Below are 24,971 nucleotides of genomic sequence, written 5' to 3'. Positions count from 1 at the left end.
CCCTGAATGTCTCTTCCCTTGCCTCTCTAGTGAGTGTCTTTAACTCCTTGCCAATGCTTAAGGAGGACATCTGTAACGCCCCAATGGAAAGTACAAACCACATGGCCTATACTCCAAAATGACTAGTGAATGATATAATTGGAGCCTCATTGGAACCTTATAAAGAGCAAGAACTTCTACTTCCCAAGTAATATGGGATCCCATGCACCACCTATCATTATCCTTATCATATGGGGTATCACAAGATTCCCGACCCTCTGTCCTTTTTGGCCCCAACTTCTTGTTCCCCTCTCCCTTTTCTTTTGTCTATTTTTTCTTTTGGTTTTGAGAGTCAGATCTGCCACCCTCTGTCCACTAGCCCTTTAGACGCACCCCACCACTGCCCTTCACTGTCCAGATTTGCAGCCCCGTACAATCTTCTCTACCACCGTCTTCTCGTATGCCTGCCCATTAAAGGTGTCCTCTCTTTTGCCTATGAAGAATGCCCAATTTGATGTCCCTTGCCAACCGTTGGTTACCACTCTTTCCAGACATCATGGAGCTCCTCTCAGGCAGCCCAAGCACTGTTGCTCGTGGCAACATCTTCCCTGTTGCTCCATGCAAGCATCTCTGCTGTAAATGCAAGAGCTTGTTAAAGCAGCCCAACGCTAGGACTGTTCACAAACCACCACTTCTGGAAGTCCTATTCTTGGCCGCTGAATCAAGAAGACGATGGATCATATGAAGTTATTGGTTCATTTCCAAAACCTCTATGCTTATTGTTGTTATTATTTCAATGCTGTGAGCTGCATCTGCAGGGTGATGCAAAAGAGGAATTTCTTTTCCACCTTTTGACCCAACATCGGGAACATAAGGTAAAAAAAAAAAAAAACACAAGAAAACAGTAAATAAATATATGGTTTAGGCCTAAGTAGAAGCCTAACCCATGTTATGGATGATAAATGTGGGCTTTTTCGTGTTTCAGCCCTTCCGATTTCTGACCTGGTGGTCAAAGGTCAGTTCAGCTCAGTATTACCAACCCTACAGGTCAACTTCGGTAGGCATTTGACTTCTGTTGGGTCGGAAGGAGAAAGAGTGACTTCTGTCCCAATCAGGTTGGAAGAACGCCCTTTGTTCACAGAATGTAAGCAGTTTTCAGGCAAAGTTAGACTCACCAAAAAGCCACAGAGAATTTTTCTGTGATTAGAGAGAGCATAACAGTTGTTCAGAAATGGCACTCCTAAAAGTGATTTTTGCACAATCTACTTATTGAGTGGTGCTGTGAATCAAATATGTCATAATGAGAGGTTGATAGTGAATGCTGAGCTATAACTTCTCTTAATCTTTTACTTGTTTGATGTCTTTGATACTGTTGGTGGTGTGAGACTATATAGGCCTCTAAATTGCTGTCAAATCAGTAGAAACTGAGCCTTTTACTGCTAACCAATTGCCAGATTAGACTGTCGGATTGGGAAGAATCTTAACAATAAGTTTGAAGTTAGAGTAATCTTAATGGGAGGACTTTACAAAGTCAAATTCATTTGAACTTTGCTGTTAGAGCTTTTCATATGGAATCCCTTACACTTGGTGCCCTAAAATTATGTTAAAACAATTTCATGGTGAAGATGATGGCTGAAGTTCAATTTATCAACACAATATTTATTTGGCTGCATCATAATCATCAGAAGTTGACTACAGAAGCATGGTGCTGCAATTCATGTCTCCAATCTCTATTTTCAACAATTTAGCGGTAATTCTTTCTTTTCTGATAAGAATTAATCCCTTATTATCTGAGTTGTTTGAACCACTCATGGATATCACTCATGGATATCAGATAACCGTTGTACGGACACTGTTAGTAGGCTTAAGGAAGAATGTTAACAACAAATATATGAGAAAAAATACCAGAGAAGTTGGTAATATAGAGACTAACACACATACTTCTATGTTTGTGGGAGTGTTGTGGAGCTGTTCTTTCTGCTCCCTTCATCCTTGGTTCTTTAATTTTGGTTGACTTGACGAATTATGTTTTTTCATTTGATTATAAGTTTCTTTACGAAGAACAATGACTGGCTGAGTTCCTCATTATGCTACTTTGTGCTTGGTAATTTCTCTTTTTCCTTCTCAAGTTTTTGTATTAATCTAAAGGCCAGATCAGATTCTCTAATTTTGGTCTCATATTTATCATTTCAATAAATACCATTGTTCTTATTCTCTTTATTCCACTTAACTCCCTCGTTTCTCAGTGGTGGGCCATTTTGTTTGGATGCTAACAGTATAAAGATATGCCTGATGTTGTTTAGCATATTTGGTAATGTCAACTATTTATATCAGAATGATGTATGTGACACTGCTTTAAGTCTTTATCCATGCGAAAACTCTTACAAATTCTGAGACACTGCTTTAAATCTTTATCCATGCGAATACTCTTGCAAAGTTTGAGTTGAATTTTTTTATGAGTTCCGAGTATTATTCTTCAAATGGTTTTTATTATGTTTATAAGGCACTTCTGTTTAATTATCTAAATCACTGGAGTTACAGAGGATGTCTAAGCTGATTCTTAAAGAGAAGGGTTTCTTATTTTGCATCTGCATTATTGGTTTCTACTTGTAATGCTTTGTTAGTGCCCCTAAGAGGGAATCTCTTGGCGCTTGATCGGCAGATGGGTTGTCCATATACGAAAAACTATCAAAGAAGAAAGCATTATTAAAAAAAAAAAAAAAAAAAAAGAAAGAAGGAAGAAAGAAAGAAAACAAATGATGGTGGTGGAGGTTGGAGATAATGGGAATTGATGGAGAAAGCTACCATTTTGGATTCTGTGTCAAACAGTTATGTAAAGATGTGAGATCTGGCAACTTCAACCACTGAAGAGGGCAATATTTTTCTGCTGTTGGGGCTTGGGGTGGGGAGAATACCTTTTCTTGTCAAATCTCTCCTGAGAGGAGACTACCAACGACTTCTCTGAAAACCTTCAGGACTATTCCTCCAACTAATAAATGCCAAGTCATGTGGTCACGAGGGTACCCCACTTTCTGGCCTTTTCCATTCGTCCAAGTCCTGAAAACTGTGGGTCTAGTTAATTTCCTTGAAGTCTGATGAATTGTGGTTTAGAAGCAAGTAAGGGGCCTCATCATTTATTTTCACCTAATACTTGAACTGCTCTTTGTTTTTTGCATTTGTTTTGTTTTGTTTTGTTTTTTGTTCTCCTCTGGCAGTATTTTTACAGATGTTAGCTAATGTCATATGGTCCTTTTTAGTTGTCATATGCTTTGCTGTGTTGTTTTTACTTAATTAATATGGTTGGCCTTCCATGACAGTGTGATTCAAGAGTTGTAGGTGTAGCCACCCATTGACTGAGAACAAAAAATCTCTCAATTGTCATCTAAGCCTTGGATTATATCTTATCTTAACAATACTTCAAATTAATGGTTGTATTGTCAAATTCATGTCTTAATGATGAGTGTATGTTAATTTTTTCCATAATAAATATTGTTCCAGAATCCATCCACCTCATACCAACTGAAACTCTAATCATACAGAATCAATTCAAGATCCCTCCATCCACTTAATTTTGTTGTGTTATTTGTGGTCCTTTCTCATAAGCAAGTAATATAGACAAAAGTTTGGTCAAGAATAACTGATATGTTCAAATGTCACCATCAAACAGCTAGTTTGTCCTTTTCTGATTTGGACTGATTTTCTACAATATGGGTAAACATTATGAGGCTATCTGTATGGAATACAGAAATTCGGTAGAAGTGTTTATTGTCAAATAAATTCCTGTTTATCTTTTTTTTCCCTCTCTGTTATCTTGATTTGGTAAATTCAATAATCCTATCATCTTTCATGGATATCTGAAGTTCCAGGGAGAGGTGCTTCTGGTTTTGCCGACAAAATTAGACTAAACCATGTCAATGTACTAATCATGAGTATAATGTATTAATTGTCGAGCAAACGAGAAGTTCCAACCAAACCAACCTCTGTCTCTCTCTCTCTCTCTCTCTCTCTCTCTCTCTCTCTCTCTCTCTCTCTCTCTCTCATGTTTGTGCTTATGCCACTAATTCAACTTGCTGATATACAGCTAATGATCAATGGAGAATCTATTGTAGATTAGGATATATGGTTAGTATTGATGTAATCGAACGTGCCTTCCATTTCTGACCTAGTCTTTAAACCTTCCTATTTGAGGTTGATTTCCTGGAAGTATACTCTTTCAGCTCTAATATGTTTCAACAATACTACTTGCCATGGTTGGATTTTTCTGAAACGGACTTTACTCTGATCAGAATCTAACGGTGGTTTGCACCATATTTTATAAAATAATAGATGTGTGGAGTGGACTATACTTGTCTTGTCTCAATATTAATTGAGATGAAATCCCATACAATTTCATTAAACAAAAAAGAAAAAAAAAATATTCATAACATTTTAAGCATAACGTCGTTGAAATGGTAGACACCGCCAAATCAATATATATCCGATATAATTAAGAGTCTAAGTAGCAAAAGTCTAAATACAATGTGCAACTCTTTCGATTATCAATCATCTTACGTGATATTTTTCTATCTTTCGCAAAGAATGTTACAAAAGAAAAGTGTTATAGTCACAATGAAATTTCACAAAAGTAAATTTATAAATGGATATGAATTCATGTGATATATTTGATCTATTTTATAATAAAAATAATTTTAAAATCTGACGTATCAAATCAAGTCATCCATTACTAAAAAATGTCCTTTATAACCAAATCAATTCTCATTTAAAAAAAAAAAAAAAGAAAGAAAAAAGAAAAAAGCACTGATACCCCCAACTCTTATTAAAAGGAAAAAGAAAAAACATAATGACCATGTCATTTCTACTTTTGCATCTTATGTATTGTTAATTGAATTAATTTGGGGAGCAGTCACTGTTTAGGAGCAGTCATTTTGGACAACCTACATGGCATTATCCAAACTACACATTTTGAGAGAGCGAGATGTGGAGGGCGAGATAGAGAGACCGAGAGAAAGAGGTGGAGGGCTTGCATGTGCGATGGAGAGGGAGAGGGGCTGGCTCGGAGGTGCTCGATAAGGAGTCGTGGTGGTCAGGAGAGGTGCTTGGTGGGGCTAGAGCAGACGCACCGCTGCAATAGGGCTGTCGGTGGCCTCGAGCTCGTGTGAAACCCATTTTATGAGTAATTTGCGTGTACGACGGAGAGGGAGAGGGGCTGGGTCTGCGAGAGGTGGTCGCTGGTGTGAGGTGGTGGAGGTGCGGTAGCTTGGGTAACCGCGTACGGCGGCACAAGTGGAGAGAAATGGGTAAAATCCATTTCAGTTAGGTTACCGCAGGGGAGAGAGAGAGAGAGTTGCGCATGGGAGAGATCGGTGGTGACTGGCTTGATCGTCGGCGTGAGGGGGAGTCGCCAGTGGTGGCGGTGAGCTTGGATGATGTTGTGTTGGGCTGAAGGAGAGAGAGAGAGAGAGAGAGAGAGAGAGAAGGGCAAGGAAAAGAGACTAACAAAAAAAAAAAGAGTAGAAGCAACTACGTAGTGTGTGTATTATGTGTACAACTACAATGATTATCCTGTAGCACTACCAGGTTAATTCTATTATAGCCGATAGAATATTATATTTGTCTTTAAATTGAGTAACATGACACAGTAACGTACGCAATCACATCAATATAATGTTTAAAAATTATAATGAGAGTTGTAATCTTTCCTTTTTATTGTTTCAATTAATTTATTTACTTTTGAAGTGGGGAGGAAACGTCGGCCAGCTAGCAGTTACTGGGTAGGATCTTGGGCTAATTGGTGGGCCAATTTTTTGAAATCTCAAATCATGAAGAAAAATGAAAATTATTAGTTTCATGAATGATGAAACTCATTGATTATCCAATGAATATAATAAAATAATATGGGCAACTATGTGAAAAATTGTCACTTTCTGCAATACTAAATGGTTGGATTTTTCAGTTAGATTCGGGTAAAAAGATGTCCCTTGTGAAAGTTCCTATTTAGGTAGTTCGTTCCTTTCTTCTTTTACCACATTCTTGTCTTTGTTCTCTATTTCATAGAGTTTCTGTTCCGTTACTGTTCTTTGGTTGACATTTTAGAGATTGGATCTGGTATTTCTGTATATCATCAATTACTGTGCTTCTTTAATGGGTGCTTTATGTCCTTGTTGAGGATTTCAGATCATTTATTTTCGTAAAATCCTATGAGATTTGATCTGGGTTTTCAATATCTTCTTATTCAGTGTCGATTTTCAGACTGTAGAACAGAGTATTAGCGAATTTCTAGTTTCTCGACCCAAAATCTCTCTAAACAGAGAAAAGGGTTTGTATTAAAGAGGTATTGGATCTTTGTGGAACTGAATCTGATTCTGGGTATGAGAATTTGAGGGTTGGTTTTTGGTGGGAGCTTCATCAATGGCAAGTGAAGATTTGATAGAGGTCAAATTCAGGCTAGCTGATGGCACCGACATAGGGCCGAGCAAGTACAGTCCAGCTACCTCTGTGGCATCTCTTAAAGGAAAAATACTTGCACAGTGGCCCAAAGGTTTGTAAATGTTTTTTTTTTTTTCCTACCCCCATTAATTTCTGTGTTTTTGTGCTGTTCTAGATTAATTTGTGTCTTTTTGCTCTTGTCAACAACTTGGGTACTTTTTGTTTTACTGTTTCTGAAACTAACGGTATATCTTATTCAAATTCTTCCATTCTTGGAAGTCTTTTAATAGATCGAGCTTCTCATTCTGCCTTAAAGAGAAAAGGCTTCTTTTTTTTTCGTCCTTTTGATGGAATTCTTTTCTAAGTTGGTAGGTTTCTGCAAATTATATAACCAATACTAGATAGAGTTTTCTCTTTTGAAAGCATTACCGACTCGCATAGATTGCAAAGCAGAATTCTTAAAACAAAGAACATGTTACTTGTCTTTATGGTTGCTTTGCTTGAGATGCTGAAATGATGTTTGGAAAATTATTGTCTCTGCAACCATTGTTCTGTCTTATTGGTAGTTCGGCAATAGCTTGTCTTCTATGCAAAGAACAAACTGATAGACATAGGAAAAAGTATCTTGCCTAAACTGTTGAACTATTGTGTAGTTTAATGATCACAATATTGTGCTAGAATTTGTTATTGAATTGATTGATATTCTCAAATTTCTCATCAATATCTTCTCCTATTTGACAGACAAAGAAAATGGCCCGAGAACAGTCAACGATGTGAAGCTTATCAATGCCGGAAAGATACTGGAAAATAACAGGACGCTGGCGGAGTCTAGGCTCCCAGTTGGTGAACTCTCAGAAGGTGTCATCACTATGCATGTTGTTGTGCGGCCTCCTCTTTCTGACAAGAGCAGTGGTAATCCATGATGCATATGGCACTTAATCTTCACTAGACATACTTGCTCATCCATTTTGTTTGTGTATGTGCTTGTGTGTATGGCTGTCTTTACTATGGGTGTGCTAAGGAATACATACAGATGCCTCATTCTCGGGCTAAATGAAGTCGGTAATATTTCATGCTAATGAGTCAGTAAAGTTTGTGGCCATATTGACTTCTGATTTTTTTCGCTCGTAAGGGTGCATCCATCGACTAAAGTTGTATACCTATGTGTTTTCTACTGCATATGATACCTTTTTGTCCATCATTTTGTAGAACATTTAGCTTTAAGTTTCTTTTACTTTTATTACCCCCATCATCCCCATTTTCTTCAGCTCACATAACGCAGAATCACTCCTTGTATGCCCAATCTAGCGTTCTGTAATTGTGATTGCTGCATAGTCTATTATTCCTCTGCAGCACAGCTCTTTGGGGAGCGCTGTACTTTCCCTGATCAACTATTTGCTATATTTTGCCATACCTGTGAAATTTGCATTTGGTTGTGTGCTTGCGGTATTTATTTTCAGCTAGTCTTTTTCTTTTTAATGGTGGTGGTGAGTATCTTAGTCCTTCAACCACAAAAGATAGGAAAAATGCAGCTCCAACCAAAAAGAGAAAGAGTAAGACTTTGCTGCATTCTTTACAGAGAAATTGCAAGATGATTCTCCAAAGGCGGCCTGCTGTTCATGCTCCATCATGTAGCTTCAAGCCACAATTTTGACAAACAGAGCATCTCCAATTGTGTTTTAAGTAATCTCCCAGGTGCTGCTGGTAGATGCTTGCTGATATGCAGTTCAGCAAGCCAGTTCTCAATATTGGGCAGATGCAGAAACAAGAAGCTTGGAGGTTTCTTCCCCCACACATCATTTACTTTGATCTTGTGGTTTCCTTCAGTAACGACTTGTGGTTTCTTCATTTTTTGAGAATGATAGAACGAAATTGGGCTGGTTTTGAAGCTTATTTTATTAAGAGATTTTCCTCGACACAATGTGAAATGGGGAAAAAAGAAAGAAAAAAAAAGTTGTAAAAGAAAGAGTTCTTTATTTTTTTTTTCTTTTTTTGATTTGGGGATCTATCACTTGACGTTACAAGAATATAATCTTACATGACATGAAAGCTTTTTGAAGAAAATATGGGTGGATCCTACAATATTGATTAAACATTTAATGCTATTAAAAATATATACAAGGATAATAATATATTCTGTAAGGTCTGCATCATTTGAGGAGATCTTTTTCTGCTCAGAACTCTTTTCATCTTGTTTTATTTATCTCATCGTTATAATTTTTTTAAATTCTCATATAAAATAAATTAAATAATTCAATTTTTTTAAATTTTAAAATAAAAATAAAAATATATATTTTAAAAATATTTTATTTAATTTTTAATTTTAATTTTAACTCATCTCATCTCATCTTATCTGTCCTACAAAAACAAATGAGTAAGGCTGACTTGTCTCACCCTTGGTAGACACCAAGAGCAATATAATCCCCAGGGCGAAATTTACATGGCAGCCGTGAGATGTGAGATGTACCACTTGGCATCCCAACGTGGCAGAAAAAATATGGAAATTCCAGGGCAGAATGGCCAAATGGTATTGGTGAACGCTAGGACCAACTCTCGTTTAAAATCAGGTCCAAATTAAATTGATTTAGAGAGGCCTGATGGAAGGGGTAAGCCTACGTTTAGATGTTGAGTTAAGTTCAGTTAAGTTGAGTTCTTTATAAATAGTAATGAGAGTCATTGAGAGAGTTATGTAAAAGACATTTAAATTGAATTTAAAGTGTATTTAAATGTTAAAATAAGTTTAGTACTTTTTATGAAAAATTAAAAAAAAATTGTTAATCTCACATATAAAAATGTTTTTAAGTTGAAAAAGATTGTGAGTCCCACGTATAAGAAGGTTTTAAGTTGAGATGAGTTTAATAATTTGAGAATTAGATGTTTGGATGTTGGACTTAACTTAAAATTAGACTGAACTCAACTGAACTCATCTGAATTTGGGAACCAAACGCAGTAAATATCTTGTTCTATAACCAAGAATCGAATTTGGTTCTATAACAAACAAAACTACCGCTCGTGTGTCTTTCGGGGCCAACCACTCACGAGAGGGCTAACATACAATCCTGATGTTTTTGGAAGTTGATTCGAACGTCGTTTAGATCAAACAGCAAGTGGCATGCAGTCGTTTACAGCTCTTCAACTGAAGTATCAGATACTCCACTCAATAAGCAACCTATCCTCATTGCTACCAATAAATCCGACAAGTCATGTGTAATGTAGACCAGAATGCAATGCCCAACATCGAGTTATAAAGAAAAAAAAAAAACTACGGTCATGTGCAACATAATCTGAATGCAATGGTCAATTTCCAGTAACAAGATAATTCGGGGTGGGGGATGTTCTTGTGGTTCTTCTGAAGATCTAAATAGAATTATTATCAGTCAAAAAAATTTGATTTACTATACAGCTGAACGAATTGCACCGATGAGGCGGAGCAAAATAAAAATAAAAAGCCAAGACGTTACAGGGATCTATAATTTATACTAGTAACCGATGACATGGCCAGCAAGCACAGTAAAATTTTAATTTACACAAGTACCTGCTACTTAGCTTTGGACATCCTGTACTGAGCTTGAAAATAGTTGGCCATTGCTGCAGCTTCCCAGTCCTTGAATGCTCAGTGTCCATGTGCACCTGTATTAACTGAGCTCAGTATAGGATGGTTTCTGGGCAGACACTTGTGAGGCTAGGAGGGATTTTCTCCAAGGGTGGTTGATGAGGGGCGATTCAAGAGTAGAGCCTTCTTGGATGCCCGAACATTTTTAAGAGTCATCATCAGTTTCTGTCTCTCTCCTTCAACCTCGGCGAATTGAAGGCTTAGTTGAGAGTATCGATCGTGCATGTCCTTCAGTTCAGTCTCCACACTTGAATACCTTCCCTTCAATTCCAACATGTCTTTTATAAGCTCATTGATATCTCGAAAGCTTTGGAGTACTGCTTCCTCATCACCATGCTGTCTCAAGAAAGAACTGGAGGAAAGAGTATCATGTTAATTAATATGATGAATCCTTTGTCTAGCTAGTTATAGGGTGAACTACCTCCATCCCCTAAAATTCTAAGATAAATTTGTATTCTGAAACTTCTGGTTTAGTATGTTACTTCGGTTATCTTATGCTTTCGTTAAAGCTATAGAAACACCAAGTATAAATGCTGACAAATACCTTATTAGATCAAAATAACCAACTTCAAGTATTCTAAACGAGTCAATGCACTACTCATAAAAATGTACATGACAAAGTCTTCTAAAAAATTATAAGGGAAAGAATTAAGGAGCTGAATGAGTGCATTTAATGTGCCTTATCTGAAAGTGAGTGGACTGGCAAACTTTTTGAAGAGAACCTCGGGGCCAAAGCTTTACAGGATGCCTATAATACTGGTTTTGAGCTCTTGTTTGTACTTTGCATTTGGGGCCAAACTAAGGCAGAGTTGGGCTTTATATATACAGAACATATCTCTTTAAAGTACAAGACATTGAACATGCAAAAGAAACAAACTTTTGGGAGCTCCAAACATATTTGTGCCCCCAACAATGCCAACCAGTAGTCAACTAGCCAGGTTTATCAGTCATAAATTATGTACCTCTGAAAATGGATGCTAGATTTCTTCTTTGCCTGCAGTGCTTCAGCAAGTTCAATTTCCAAGGCAAGTACCCTTTCCAATGCATTACCATTACAAGAAAATTCGTTGAACGAAGGATGCATGCTTCCCAATTCTTCATTTGCCTGATAAAGAAGAAGAAATGAGTACCTAGAATATAGCGCTAAATACTGCAAGGTGGTGAAGTCGCTAATTCATCTACCTTATGTAACAGCATTAGTTCTCTTTGTAAACCTGGAAAATTTGAGTAAACATCACTATAATCTTGGGGAATGAGCGAATTCTCATGTTTCATCCTTTCCAACTGCAAGCAGAGAACAGTTAGATTCTATCAGGAAATACTCATAACAAATATAATGCAAGGAACTAGAGTCTTTAATGAGGAAATAAATGCTATATTCATTTCTCCATGCCTTCCAAGACCAATACTAAAATTGACATACAGGCATCTTATCATTTTCCATCACAAAATACAATATGTATACCTCCTTATTTAAATTGTCCAGGCTAGACTTTAGACTCTGAGCTTTATGGTGATCATTGGCAAGAACTAAATGCTTCATGTCAGTGTGCAGCAAGTCTTCCTGATTTACAAGCACAATACTTGAAATACCTTCTTCACCTCCAGATTCAAGAATATCCTGACAAACGATTATTCACAAAACTTATTAGAGATCAAGTTTATCTTACAAGTAAACGATTATACACACCATAGATGAAAAATAAAAGTAAACGATATTTTCTTTTACGCATTCTTTTTTTTATAACAGTAGTGCACATATGATTTAAAGGTACCATCAGTTAATTCGGTATAACAAATGAACAAAACTACTAACTACTTCATTGACAAGAACTGGCAAGCAAGGGTTATTACATCACTCAGAAACTGAAGATTTTGAGCAACAGAAGACAGATAAAAATAGAAACCATGAGAGATGACATGAATACATCAGTTTACAGTCATTTTTCTCAGCAAAGTAACTGATGAGTTTCATTTCATCAATTCCCTACAGCTATGAAAGCATTTAGTCATACAGAAATTTTCCCAAAATGGCCAAATGTTATTGCAAAGATGTCTCGAGCGTTGCCTGATTTATGGATCTCAGATGACACAAGCCCATGAGTGAGGTGCAAAATTACTATTTATAAAATCTCTGGACTGGGAAAAAGGCAGAGGTTGCTCCTGGCAAAAAACCTAATTTACAGGCCTAAAAAATTAAATAAACTCTTAAATGCTAGAGATAATGGACAGTTTTGCTTGCATATAGTTTATATACAATTAGTGATGAGAAAAACATGACGCAGCCCATGAGCCTCTACTTATGCATATACAAGCATTCCTTTGGGGAACCCCAACAAAAACAAGGAACTACACTATAATTGTAGTATGGCCAAGTAAGAGAGCAGTGCCCCATGTGTTAAATTTAGATTCCAGCACTCAGGTCAGTACTCGTGTGATCTAGACTGATGCATTCCAGTCATTTCAAACCTAATCAAAAGACAATTAGTCCAAACAATAACAATGAAAATACAAATAGCACCTCTTTTATTTTATTTATTTATCCTTTTTCTTTTAACTTTGATCAAAGTCACATGAACACTCAATTACATTTATGCCAATATAAAAGCCCTTACAAGTTACAAGCTCCTGTTAAGCTCCAAGAATCAAATTCTTGATTCTTGTAGGACCTATGGTAAAGCGACAAGGCCCTCAAGAAAGCCTAATAGAAATCTATGGAATCGCATGGATGCAGGATGCCTCAGTTGCAGATCTTTTAGAATTATCCATTGGTTATACTCAATAGAATATCACTTTCTCCAGAGCCAAAAAAGATTGGGAAGTTGAAGTATACACCGAGTTTTACAATCCTTTGTACTCTATTGGAGTGAGGGTGGAAGATGCATATAAGATCTTCCGGTGCCCTTTGGAGAGAGGAAAGTTCACCATCCATTTATTTTTACAAGTCCCTTATTATGCACAATGCAAACCCATTCCTATGAAAGAGTATTTGGAAGACTAAGGCACCCCAAAAAGCAGCTTTTTTCATATGGACGGGTTCCTTGGGGAAGATCCTCACATTAGACTATTTAAGGAAATGCCAGAGTATTGTGATGGATTGATGTTCCATTTCCTACTTCACTGTGATGTTGTCAATGACCCTACGAAATGATTTCTTTCCTAGAGTAGGATTAGCTTTGGTGATGCCGTGAAGTATAATTGATTTCCTAACAAATCACAACAATATGGAAGATGGCCCCCATTTGTATATGGTGGTGTCTTTGGAGAGAAAGGAATGAAAGAAGTTTCGAATATCATGAGCGGCTAATTAATGAGCTTAGTTATTTCACATTTAACTCCATGGTCGATTGCAATAGATTTTAATGGCCTGAATATCCATGACTTACTTGTATTGCTTGATAATCATGCCTATGTGTCACTCTTGTATAAGTTCCGTGCAATTAGGCTATGCCTATCATTATCATCAATAAAATCCTTGTTTACGATTGAAAAAAGCTCCAAAAAGGGTCTCTACTGAAGGCAAAAGGTAAATGTGGAGTGTAAAAGATGAGAAGGGAAATATGCTATGAAAAGAAAAGGCAAAAGAATATTTGCTACATGTTTATACAGCAAACCATATTGCCTTTTTCGTTTTTTCCAAATGGAAAAAGGGTCTCCTGGGCAAACAGAGCCTAGCAAGTTAACAATCAGTAAATTGTAGGCAGAATGGACGCTTGTCGAGAAACATTAGATAGACTTCCTAAATATTTCTTTCTCTACACTGACATATTGTTGGTTAAGTTACCGGTGTCGTTGATAAGCACTTTATGAATATGTTCTCGTAGGGAAATCTAATCAATTTTCAAATATAAGTAAAATTGTACCATTTAAATACTTAATTGCAAGATTTGTACAGGTAGCAATGAACTATATATTAATTAGCATGTTAAAGGATGATCCCAACAAAAAAAAAAAGCAAAGAATGAAGTACCTGCATGTGTTGTACATTCATGAAGGCACTTGCTTGGCCAGTTTCATCTGCAGGAATAGCACGTTCATCGTAATTTATTGAACGAAACAGTTCCTCAGTCGTATTATTCCCAGGAGTGGCCTCCATACTTACTCTTACACTACTTGGAATGCCTGGAATTCGGTTTTTCTGATGAAGCTTTCTAACAATTGGCTCATCATGTGTGCAATCCTCTTTGAGTAATCTATCATAGCCATCCTTCTGAATCTTTATCTGGGATGCAGAACTTTCTAGTAAATCTTTCATCAAGCTAATCTCTGCAGCATATTTAGATTTTTCATCATTACATTTTTGTAAAGAGGCTTCAAGCTCTTGCTTTTCTTCCTTGCAGCAGTCAAGGCTTATTAACGAGCACTCTTTTTCAGCCTTCATCAGGTCACAAGCCTTCATTAGTTCACGCTTTTCAGAAAGGGCTGAATGCAACTCGGCTTCCAATTCCAAGATCCTTAAACCCAGCTCTTCATTTCTTTTTAAGTGAGAAAACTCTGATTTCTTCCTATTTTCAACTTCATCAATTGCATCTTGTAATTTCCACAGCATGTCCTCGCTATGCTTTTTGGAGATGGAAATCTGGTGTTTCAGTTCTTGCAGCTTGGTCTCATACTGTTCTTTGATAAATGCAATTCTCAAGGACTCTTGCATGACAAATGGTGGTCCTTCAGGTTCCCTTTTTCCACGAGCCTGGAGACAATCAGCATCAGCCTTGTCTTTAAGCTCCTTCAAATGGATGGACAAGTTCTTAAACTCTTCTGTCTTTAGAACCTGCTCAGCAAGCCTCTGGTTAACCTCACCACATTGCTTCCTCAGCACTATCAGTTCATCTTTATACTCTTCCAGCAAGGTTATATAAGCGTTCTGTTCGTCTAACTTGGTTTTGAGTATCGAATATTTGACGTCTAGTTCCTCCTTGGAGAACATCAGGTTATCAACCACTACTTCAGAATTCATTAACTCATGCTCTAGCCTTTCAAGCTCAAGAGCATGCTGAATTTTCTCCATATAGAAAGTAGCCTCCATATTTTCAGCCACCTTCTTGTATTTCTCAAGTTCAGACGTTATAGCACTATTTCTATGAAGAAGAACTCCATTCTCAGCATTAGAGGCTTCTAACTCCAATCTCAAGGAGTCGAGACTTGTTGACCATCTTGCATGCTCTTCAATGTAGCAGGCTTCACTGGCTAAACGACAATCATGTACTGTTTCTTCATTAAGATGCTTCTGGTGAAGCTCAGCAAGTTGCTGCTCTGCAGATTTAAGTTTCTGAACGAGATCCCCTGTCCAGGCATCATACTGAGTTCTTGTGAAAATGAGTCTAACATTTGTATCAATTGAAAACTCATGCATTTCAAATAGATAAGTTTCCAAAGAAGAACATTCTTCCCGAACACTTTCAAGACATTCCTCAGTTGTCAACAAAAGATGGCAGACTCTTGTTTTTTCTAATTCTAGATCTGATAACATTTGACTGAGATGGACCAGCTCATCTTTCTGCTGATCATAATGTAGTAACTGCCGCTGCTTTTCATCCAGTTGCAAATTAAGCTTCAAAACTGTACTCTCTAATTCATCTCTGGAGCTTCTCTCAATCTCCAACTCATCCTGCAGGGATTGAAAACCTTCTTTCAAGTTATTAAGCTCCAATGTGAGCTTGGCAGATTCTTCTGTTTTATCCTCTAAAGAAGCCACTAAAGTGTCTTTTTCTTCCATAAATGTTGCTATGGTCACCTTACACTTTTCAAGATTGTCAGTTACACTCTCTAACTTCAATATTTCTTCAGCAAGATCCTTGTTTTGAGAAGTAAGTTGTTGCAGCTCAACTTCGAAACGGTCTAGATCAGATAAGAGTCCTCTGTGCTGCTGTGAGTATCTTTCTTCAGCCTCAGAGCTAACCATGACTCTGTTAGCAATAATATCAACTTCTAATTGAAGCTTTTGCAGCAGGGCACTTGAAACATCAAGTTTATCCATTATAGCCCGTATGTAATGTTCAAACTTCTGTTTCATGATCAAATTATCTGATTCTGCTGTTTTTAAGGACACTTGAGCCAAATCTCTTTCACCCACCAGACCTTCCTTCTCTTCCATGAGTTGGAGAATCTTTTCAAATGCATTCTGATGAAGCTCTTCTAATTGCAGCACAACACCAGCTAAGCTCTTTGACCCCAAATCCTGACAGAAAGATTCACTCTGGAGAGACAATCTATCACAGTTTTTATCACAAGATGCCAACCGGTTTAACAACTTATCTTGCAGAAACTTCATAGCAGCCTCTAGATTCTCCTTCTCAGAAGTCAGCCCATCAAATTCAGTTCTAACTGCTTTTAAATCTTCCTGAAAAGAGGAAACATCATTTCGAAGCTTGTGATTTTCTAAGGTCTTTTGGTTCAATGAGTTTTCCAACTCTAACTTTTCTGCAGTGCAGGCCTCATATGCACTCTCATAACTTTTGTACTCTGTTATCAATGCTTCCCATTCAGTAATCTTTTGATTGAGAAGATGATTTTCATGGGTAACATTTTGTAAATTTGATTCTAAAATTTGGCTGTGCTGAGCCAACTCATTGCATTTCGCAATGCAAGTGGCTTTGTAATCATTAAGAGAATGAACATCATCCAGAGATTCCTGCAGCCTAAGCATCAGTAACTCCTTGGATTTGGTTGAAAGCTCCAGCTGCCGTGTACATTCTTCCAGTTTCTCTTTCACAAGTATAAATTCACAACCTGCTTCACGCAAACTCTCCTGTAGAGTTTTGGAAAAAATATCCAAGTACACGTTCCCTAAATGCATTTCGTAAACTTCTTCAATCTTCTGGCAAAGCCCCTCCTGCAAGCATAGTGATCTTTTCAAATCCTCTAAAGGAATATCTCCACACAAGTTCTCTTTATTTACCCCTGGATAGTTATGCTGACAGTGCAACAATTTGGAAGTGCCAAATTCCTCTGAATCCAATTTCTGGTTCTTCACCATTTCGGGGAATCCTTGAAAGACTGGTCCAGGAGAATCTGCAAAAGCGTGCTTGATAAGGTTCTCATTAGTCTCAAACATAGATAGAACCTGGAAAGAAAGCAGTTCGAGGTCCTTTTGTAACTGGTTCACGGCAATCGAGTAATTAAGGCGTGCCCTCTTGAGTGCAGCTTCAGCAGAAGCAGCCCTTCTTTCAAGCTCCTTGCCAAGAGATTCCAAATCACACTTGTCTTTAGCAAGTCTTATCAGCTGTTCATTCATTTCTCGGTGCATAGTCTCCATCTCTACCTTGGTGGATGAAATTGTGTATATACAAGTAGAATGTTCGTTTCTGAGATTTTGCAACTCTCCCATCATCTGCCTCTGAGTTTCCTCAAGTTCCTGAACAAGAGCTTCGTAGTAGCATTCCATCTGGTCTGTTTTTCTGGCAAGGCTTTCCCGTTCAGCTTTGGACTCATCCAACTCCCTTAGAAGTTCAAAGAGTTTCCCTTTCAATGCATTCATAGAATCAACAGAATCAGATTCATGAGACACCAGGCTAGGAATCTTAAGACAATGAAGGATGCCTTCTGGTTGATACAAGTCTGCATCAAACCCAGTTCCTGGCACAACTAGCTCACTTCTATGTAACTTCATTTCTCTGGTATCCTTTACACTTGTCAAGTTGAGCCCTGACATTGCCTGTCCAGTTCCTTGTTTGACATCCTGCAAAACACCAAGCAGTGCCTCCAAGTCCGAGTGCAGAAACCTGAAGTCAACTTCATGTGATCCAAAGAATGCCTTGTTTTGAAGCTCTCTTATTTTATCCTCCACTAGTAAAAGCCCCTTTAACCATCTTATATGTAACTCTTGAAATACATGTTCCTGGTCTGTCACAATAGATTCCGAACGTTGAGGGCTTAATTTAGAACTTTTACACTGCTCAAGATCATCTTTGAACTTAGAACACTCTGATTTCATCACAGATACTTCCTTTGCCAGCTCTTCTCCTGAAGCAATTTCTGCAGCAAGTTGCTGGGCAATTTTTTGTGCTTCAACACCTATTTCATCAGCATGGCTTTGTAATGCACTTACCTCCAGCTTAAGCTCGAGAATAGAAGATTCAGCCATTTCCAAGCTTCCTCTAAGTCTACTATTCTCTTCATAAACAATTGCTAAATCATTGTCTGCAGAATAGTCCGAACTCCAGCCCTGAACCCAATCACTGGTCCCTTGGGCCAAAAATCTATTATCAGAATGGTCCCCTTTCTCTGGCTGAGGACTTTGACTAAGGGAGAGTCCACCTAAATCGCCTGAGGCTGTACTCTTAAGGCTGTCAATTTCATTTGTACTGGACACATCATGCTTCTCGGCATATATACTTTCTGAAGTATTGGATGAGCCATCAAACCCAACCGCGGAGTCTGCATACTCTTCATTCAGTCCAACCTCTTCCTCAAGCGAAGGAAGTTCTTGAGATTCTTTTTTGAATCTAACTCTTGCATTAACCTATGGAAAATCAAAGAAGAAAAGCATGCTTGTCAATCATAAAGAAAATCTTTGAGCCAAGAAAATTGCTTTGAATATGAAAAATAAATTGTATCATTCACCATCAAATAATTCAGGCCACTCAACTTGTCCCAAAGTACACAAAATTCCATTAATGAAATCTCTAGTACTTTGGACGCAATGATACTAAAGAGAAATCTTTTTTCATATACGTATTCAAAAATTTATGCCAGCCAAGACAGAGGCGCTAGTATTCCAACAATGAAATGAGCTAATCACTTTAAGATGGCCTAATCTCATCAGTATCACTGACCTTGTGGTGTAATTATGAGAGAGAGAGAGAGAGAGAGAGAGGATAATTATAACAGATGAGTTTCCTATTGTCTTTCATTTAGAGAGAATTACTATAATCGCTGGACTATTCTAGATCATGACTAAATCATGCAAGTATCAATTCCCAGACAGGATCGTCTAGTAGTTCTTTGCTTCTCCACCTTGCTTTTATGGTTTCTTATGCTTCTCTGTTCTGAATTTTCGGATCCCACACCCTCCCCAAAATGGTTTAACAAGACCTGCATATTTCCTTTGTATTTCTAGGAAAACGATTTTTTTAGTGAATAAACAAATATCTTATACAATAAAATTTGTACTGAATTGTAGTCCAAGCAATTAGTGAAATTGTAAAACCATATCGCCTAAAAGGTTCAACAAAGTTGCCTCAATAATATGAATGCAAGACTGAAATTGTTGGCTGAAGTTTAGAGGCAATGGTGACACTGGATTTATTTTTCAAATGCAAAACAATGCCTATTTTCTTGCCTATTTGAAACTAAGCTTGTGTAGTACGGATTCATGTCAATTGTTTGATGATTATAGAACAGCATAACAGAGAGCCTCAATTGCTATCTTTCTACAGAAGCATAGAATCCTTGAAAGAGGAATTTTATTCGTGCCAGACAAAAGAAATTTCCTAGAAATGCAACTAAAACAACCTCAAAAGCATTGTAATCTTAGAATAAGTCTTTTTAGTCAAGACACTGAAGCCAGATGCTCAGGCTAGCATTAGACAAATCAGGAGAAATACATTGTTATTGAGGAGGAAATTTTCCTTATGACAGATTACTTGACCTATTATTATAACAAAGAGAAGATAAATACTATATATACAAAGCAACAAGAAAATGATCAAACCTTATCCATTAGATCATTGACAATCTCTCCAGAAGATGTTACTTTTCTACCAGCAGATTCATAATGACTATTTTGGTCTGAAGTTGTCTCCAGACCCCTCTCTCTTAGTTCCCTCTGCTGCTCAAACTCTCTGAAAGCCAACACATAGATATGAATGCGCTGAAATTAGCTTAAGTACAAAAAATATGCTTCTAGATGCAATACCTGAAACCAGTTTTAGATGTTAGCAGCTGTATAGTGACCTGGCATTGAATGACAAAACCAACAAAACATTATGAGAAAAAACATTAAATCTCTATGGGAAATACTTCACAGCAAGCAAGCTAGAATAAAACACTGTTACTGGAAGCTACAGAGGAAGATATTAGGTGTTATTAATCTATGAGCTAGAGAGCAGATAATTAACAAATACTTTCTGAAGAAAGCATTATGCAGGGAGAGAATGAAATGCAGAAATCCTCACATGTAAGATAGTTCCAGAGTCACATCCATGAAGAGGCAGTGCAACAGCAGAAGGCTTTAAGGCATCGGCATAATCAGCAAGGTTGATGTTAGCCTCTCCAAGGATACTGGAACGTGAAGAACCCTAGATTTAGGCCAATATGAAGTCAATCTCAGCTACTAAAAAAATAAACAAAAAGAAAGGATGGAAGCACCACTGTTAAGAAGAAAAAGATAATAACTGGGAATAGATTAGATAAACTTATATGGTTCACACGCTAACTACATTACTGAAAATCTCATTTGAAGTAATGATAGAAGGAATTTACCATTGCCACAACAAGTTTATAGAACTTCTCATCAAACTGCTTTGTTTTTATGTCTTGAAGAAGTCTGGTAGTTTCATAAATAGGATCTGCCCATTTGCACGTCCCATTTCTCACATTTGCCTTGGTTGTCTTTGCCGTTGCCTTTCCAGAATCAGCAGGAATGAAAGATATAAACAGCTTATCCCATCCATTTGGGGGAATCTAGATCACAGAGAAAAAAAAATTATTTAATGCTTATATAAAAAAATCAAAACAAAATTCACATATTCAGAATGCATGGTAAAGCACTTCAAAACGTGGTGAACATTTATACATCCATGGGAGAAATGTACAGAGTCATTTGGACTGAGAATTTAGTATGTGCAAAGTATCCCGATTCCTTTACTTATGTACTTTGGAAAAGTAACAAAAGCTTATTAGAACCGAAAAATAAGAATATAAATAATGCTTGCAATACTTCAGTCTAAATCGTAGTCTCTAAGGCTTAAAAAAACATATGTATACTGGGACAAATACTGCAGCATTGAAATTTTTGTATAAAAGAAACAGGTCTATCACAACATATTATCACAGTAATAATGAAGATTTTTTTTTATAAGTACAGTAATATTGAATATATATATATATATATATGTGTGTGTGTGTGTGTGTGTGTGTGTGCACTCATAAATAATAAAACACAAAACACCAGAAGATAACTATACGGATAGAGTTTTCAGTAAACTTTTTCATGCAACTAAATGCAAATTTGTAGGTTCTTTAGCTCCTTAAATATTTTTTAAACTAGTTGCAGAACCCCGCATCGCACCGGAATAGCTAATGTTTTTTAATGAAAAATTATAAGTACGTAATTTCAAAATATGAAGGTCTTCGTATTGAAATCTTGTAATTTTCCTTTACAACAAAACCTCAATTTCTTAGAATTACCAACTTCCATTTTTAAAAATCTCAGTGCATGCAAAAAATAGAAGCTCTAAAAATTGTAGAATTTATGAGCCAAACCTAAAATTCATAGAAATTTCAGTGAAGGCAATTGCCCTACTCAGCCATACTTGGCTCCATTCCTAGCTAGATCAGCATCTTGCAATAATTTCACAATTTACATTAACTCATATGGTTTAATAACCTTTTCTGGTTCACCTTACGTTGCTGTAATTTCTGTATCTATGTATGTCAACGATTGTGGGTGCCTGTCTGTAAGTATTTAAATAATGAAAACCCAATTCATGAAAAAACGTAACTAGAAGCATATGTTACACCTCCAAGGAAATCAACACAGATAATGATAAACTGAACTTATGGAAATTTCTTGCAGTTGCATAAATTTTTACAATGTTGCAAGCAAACTTACATGTGTGGCATTGAATTGTAGACGGAAGACAACTTTTAATTTTGTCTTCTCAAGCTTCCACTTTGTAATCCTTGACATTGCTGGAAACTTAATCTATGATTGGCTGCATAATATCAGGGTTCCACATCAGTCCCCTCTAGCATTTATTCTAGATCAACACAAAAAGTTGTACTATTTCACAATAAATGTAATAATGCTGAACCTTTAAAAGCAGAAAACATGGGGAATGGTGAAAATTGTTGTCTGCTGGATGACAAACACCAATATTCTAGAAACAATTTTTCGTTCTCAACTAATATTATGAACTTACAAGAATAAATGCATAGAAAGGAACATTAGTCCATTGTGCAGGAAGATCACAACTTTGAAGAGGTACAAATTCCTCGAACCAGCTTGGAGGTCAGTTTTCTTTTTTCAGTTTGGAGGTCAGCAAGGTCTTCTAGAAAGACCAGAATCAGTAGCAGTTTGTTCTTAGAATTTTTTTTTTTTTTTTTTAAATCCCCTTTCGAGAAGAAATGACTAAAAAGTTCTATAACTAGCAGAAGAGTATATTGTTTGATAAAAAGAGAGATCATAAACATATAAAAGCAATCAATAAAAGGCATCATTACGCTTGGAAGTCTACTAGAAACGAACAACCAAAAAGCATAGTATTTCAGGCAACCATAATTAATCCCTTGTGGTAGCACATAGAAATAAACCTGACAAAAGAAAAACATATACTATGGATGGAAAGGAATGAGCGGTATTTTAATGACAAGTAGCATTCTTAGGAGCAACTTTGGAATTTTTTTTGTGCACTCTTTGCTGTTTTGGTTTCTGCTTTAGTGATTAACAGCACTTCCATTCATGATTTTCTGATGTCGATTTCTATTTCCTAGAATGTATTTAGGTGTTTTCTTCTGTATACTTCCTATGTACGTGGGCTTTGCCTATACATTTGTTTCTAATAAAATTTCTTCTTACTTATTAAAAAACTATATTAGAACCTGACAAAGATTTTAGAGCCGGATATGCATACCGGAACTCGAACTAGATGCTTACTCATGGAAACTCAAATGGGCAAATGTATTCAGCAAGACAAGTTTTTCTTAAAAAAGCATGAAAACTGTGCAAACAGTTGGGAAACTTTTTTTATGGATGAAGAAATAGAAGAGATTCAGTCATTGACATGGTGCTTCCAACATGGCTCAAGATTATAAACTTGAAGGTTCACTACATTTTGTCAGTTAAAGCTCAGTCCTACCAAACTCATTCCTTTTTAAAATAAACATAAATAAACTACATGAACCTTTAATCAAACATCATCTCCACTAATTCAAGCCTTGAGCTTTGAAGATTAACACACATTTTCTTATAAGTAAATTGACGTGTAATATACCTTAAAAGTGGTAAAACATCCTCAAGGGTGGATCCTACCTAGCAACCAGAATTTAGACTAAATAGACAAAAGAAGAAACTTGATAATTTAAATTCTTCAGGTCAAAATTAGTAATAACAGAACCGAGAATTACTTTCCAGTAGTTATTGAATCCTGGGTTCAAATTCTGACGCATCTAAAATATAAATGTGATAAAAAGAAGCAAATTGCATATGCCATTAAATTTCCCAGTATTTCCCATTCAAAATTCAAATTAGAATCCTTTTCTCAGCACAAACATATGCTTGTGCCACTTTTCCTTCATTTAGGGATAGCTAGTTACACAATAATTGGCAGGCCCAATATGTGCATGCGCATCTGTGTGTTTGTGTGTGTGTGTATAATTAGTCTTGTTAAATAAACCGTTGATATAGAATGGTAATCCACATGACATTGTATGCACATATTTCTTTAAAAGATAAAAATATTTTTTAAGAAAAAAGGTTTTGGCATTTGATCCCACAACTCCCTGGGCCAGACAGAACTGAAAAGTAATGAGAATGTTGCTAGCATTAAAAAAAGGACAATTGAAATCATGAAGAAACTCAGACAAGACGAGGTTTTATACAAATCAGATCTTCAAATTACATTATCAAAAATTTAAGACGCGGTTGGTCTGACAAAAAATATGTTGATATAACTTCAAATCCTAACGGAACCCCTTGGGAATCATATAATGCAGATGGTCCGCTTAACCGGATCTACTACAACTACTTGGTCGAGCTGGGTAGAGCTCAAGCATCTAAATTTTGTTTGTCATTACGTTCCACAATTTTCTCAGTAAACAAACAGAAAGTAAACTTATTAGGGGAAAGTTTTAACGAGGAACGGAAACAAAAGCTAATCCCGGCTCGTACCTTGTTCGACGAGTCATAAACTTTCCCAAAATGCCAAAGCCAGAGACAATCTCAATCTCAAATACTGACTCGGAAGAAAATATTCACGGATCCCAGTCCTAGAAAACACACAGAATTTTAGCTTTTTCACCCTCTAAGAGAGAGAGAGAGAGAGAGAGAGAGAGAGAGAAGAAAGGACAAGAAAAGACCTAGAAAAACTACAATGCTAAAACACTGAGAAACAGGGAAAAGAGCGGAATAGAATTTTAACCCAATGCCCAGCCAAATGTGGAAGAAAAGGTATCTTAAGCTAAAACCCACTGTTTTTCTTAAACAAAACGTCAGAAAAACAAAAAAACCACTCCAACAAAAAGAAAGAAAAAAATTACCAGATTTGACACGTTTGGACGTCGAATTCAAACCAAACCATACAATGAAGAAAACGCCAAAAGAATGCGCAATAATTCAGCTGATTTTTCAGCACCCAGAGCAGTGAAATGAACAGAGAGAGAGAAACCAGCGAATGTGTTGACATTCGAAATTCAAACCAAACATAAAAAAAAAAAAAAATATATATATATATATATATATGTATATAGATAACATGCAAAATGGGATTAAAATAATGGGGGAAAGCAAGTGACGGTGGGTACCTAGTTCCGGATCTTTAGGTGCTTGGTGTGGAAGAAAGAAGATAGAGCTTTAGAGTGAAGGTTCTGAGACTCCCACTGAGATTTGAGGAACTGAAAACAGTGTGTTGTGGTTATAGGCATGCCTTAGTTTAGTACTTTAGTTGATAGAGAGAGAGAAAGAGAGAGAGTTGGAGTAAATAAGTGGCAAAAATGTGGGGGAGAAGGGGGGTATCGCCATTAATAAGGTGAAATGGAGCTTTGTGGGGGTTCAGATGTTATATCAACCTCAAAA

General features: G+C 36.8%; 2 protein-coding genes and 1 long non-coding RNA gene across 5 annotated transcripts; 2 read left to right on the top strand and 1 right to left on the bottom strand.

Annotated features, from left to right (window-relative positions):
* Positions 1–713: 713 nt before the first annotated feature.
* LOC121256715 lies at positions 714–1,422 on the top strand. Its single transcript, XR_005939051.1, has 2 exons — positions 714–854; positions 965–1,422. It is a non-coding gene; the product is annotated as an uncharacterized LOC121256715 (long non-coding RNA).
* Positions 1,423–5,903: 4,481 nt separating this feature from the next.
* On the top strand, positions 5,904–8,532 carry LOC121256714 (membrane-anchored ubiquitin-fold protein 6). Its single transcript, XM_041157590.1, has 3 exons — positions 5,904–6,517; positions 7,147–7,317; positions 7,985–8,532. The coding sequence occupies exons 1-3, from the start codon at positions 6,388–6,390 to the stop codon at positions 8,038–8,040; spliced, it is 357 nt and encodes a 118-aa protein (XP_041013524.1). The 5' UTR covers positions 5,904–6,387; the 3' UTR covers positions 8,041–8,532.
* Positions 8,533–9,749: 1,217 nt separating this feature from the next.
* Positions 9,750–24,971, bottom strand: LOC121256713 (putative leucine-rich repeat-containing protein DDB_G0290503). 3 transcript variants are annotated; one of them, XM_041157588.1, is made up of 12 exons: positions 24,701–24,971; positions 24,069–24,166; positions 21,792–21,894; positions 20,441–20,641; positions 20,134–20,256; positions 19,875–19,912; positions 19,671–19,800; positions 13,989–18,479; positions 11,484–11,639; positions 11,201–11,302; positions 10,981–11,123; positions 9,750–10,370 (listed from the first exon to the last, which is right to left on the bottom strand). In XM_041157588.1, exons 3-12 carry the CDS (start codon positions 21,867–21,869, stop codon positions 10,088–10,090), a joined length of 5,745 nt encoding a protein of 1,914 aa, XP_041013522.1. In that variant the 5' UTR covers positions 21,870–21,894; positions 24,069–24,166; positions 24,701–24,971; the 3' UTR covers positions 9,750–10,087. The 3 variants fall into 3 exon arrangements, with proteins under 3 accessions (XP_041013522.1, XP_041013523.1, XP_041013521.1); XM_041157589.1 differs by lacking the exon at positions 24,069–24,166; XM_041157587.1 differs by lacking the exon at positions 24,701–24,971 and having other exon boundaries at positions 24,069–24,321.

Source organism: Juglans microcarpa x Juglans regia, chromosome 3D (assembly GCF_004785595.1).
Source record: "Juglans microcarpa x Juglans regia isolate MS1-56 chromosome 3D, Jm3101_v1.0, whole genome shotgun sequence".
Lineage (NCBI taxonomy): Eukaryota > Viridiplantae > Streptophyta > Magnoliopsida > Fagales > Juglandaceae > Juglans > Juglans microcarpa x Juglans regia.
The sequence above is the reverse complement of the archived record's forward strand: the minus strand, read 5'-3'. Positions and strand labels throughout refer to the sequence as shown.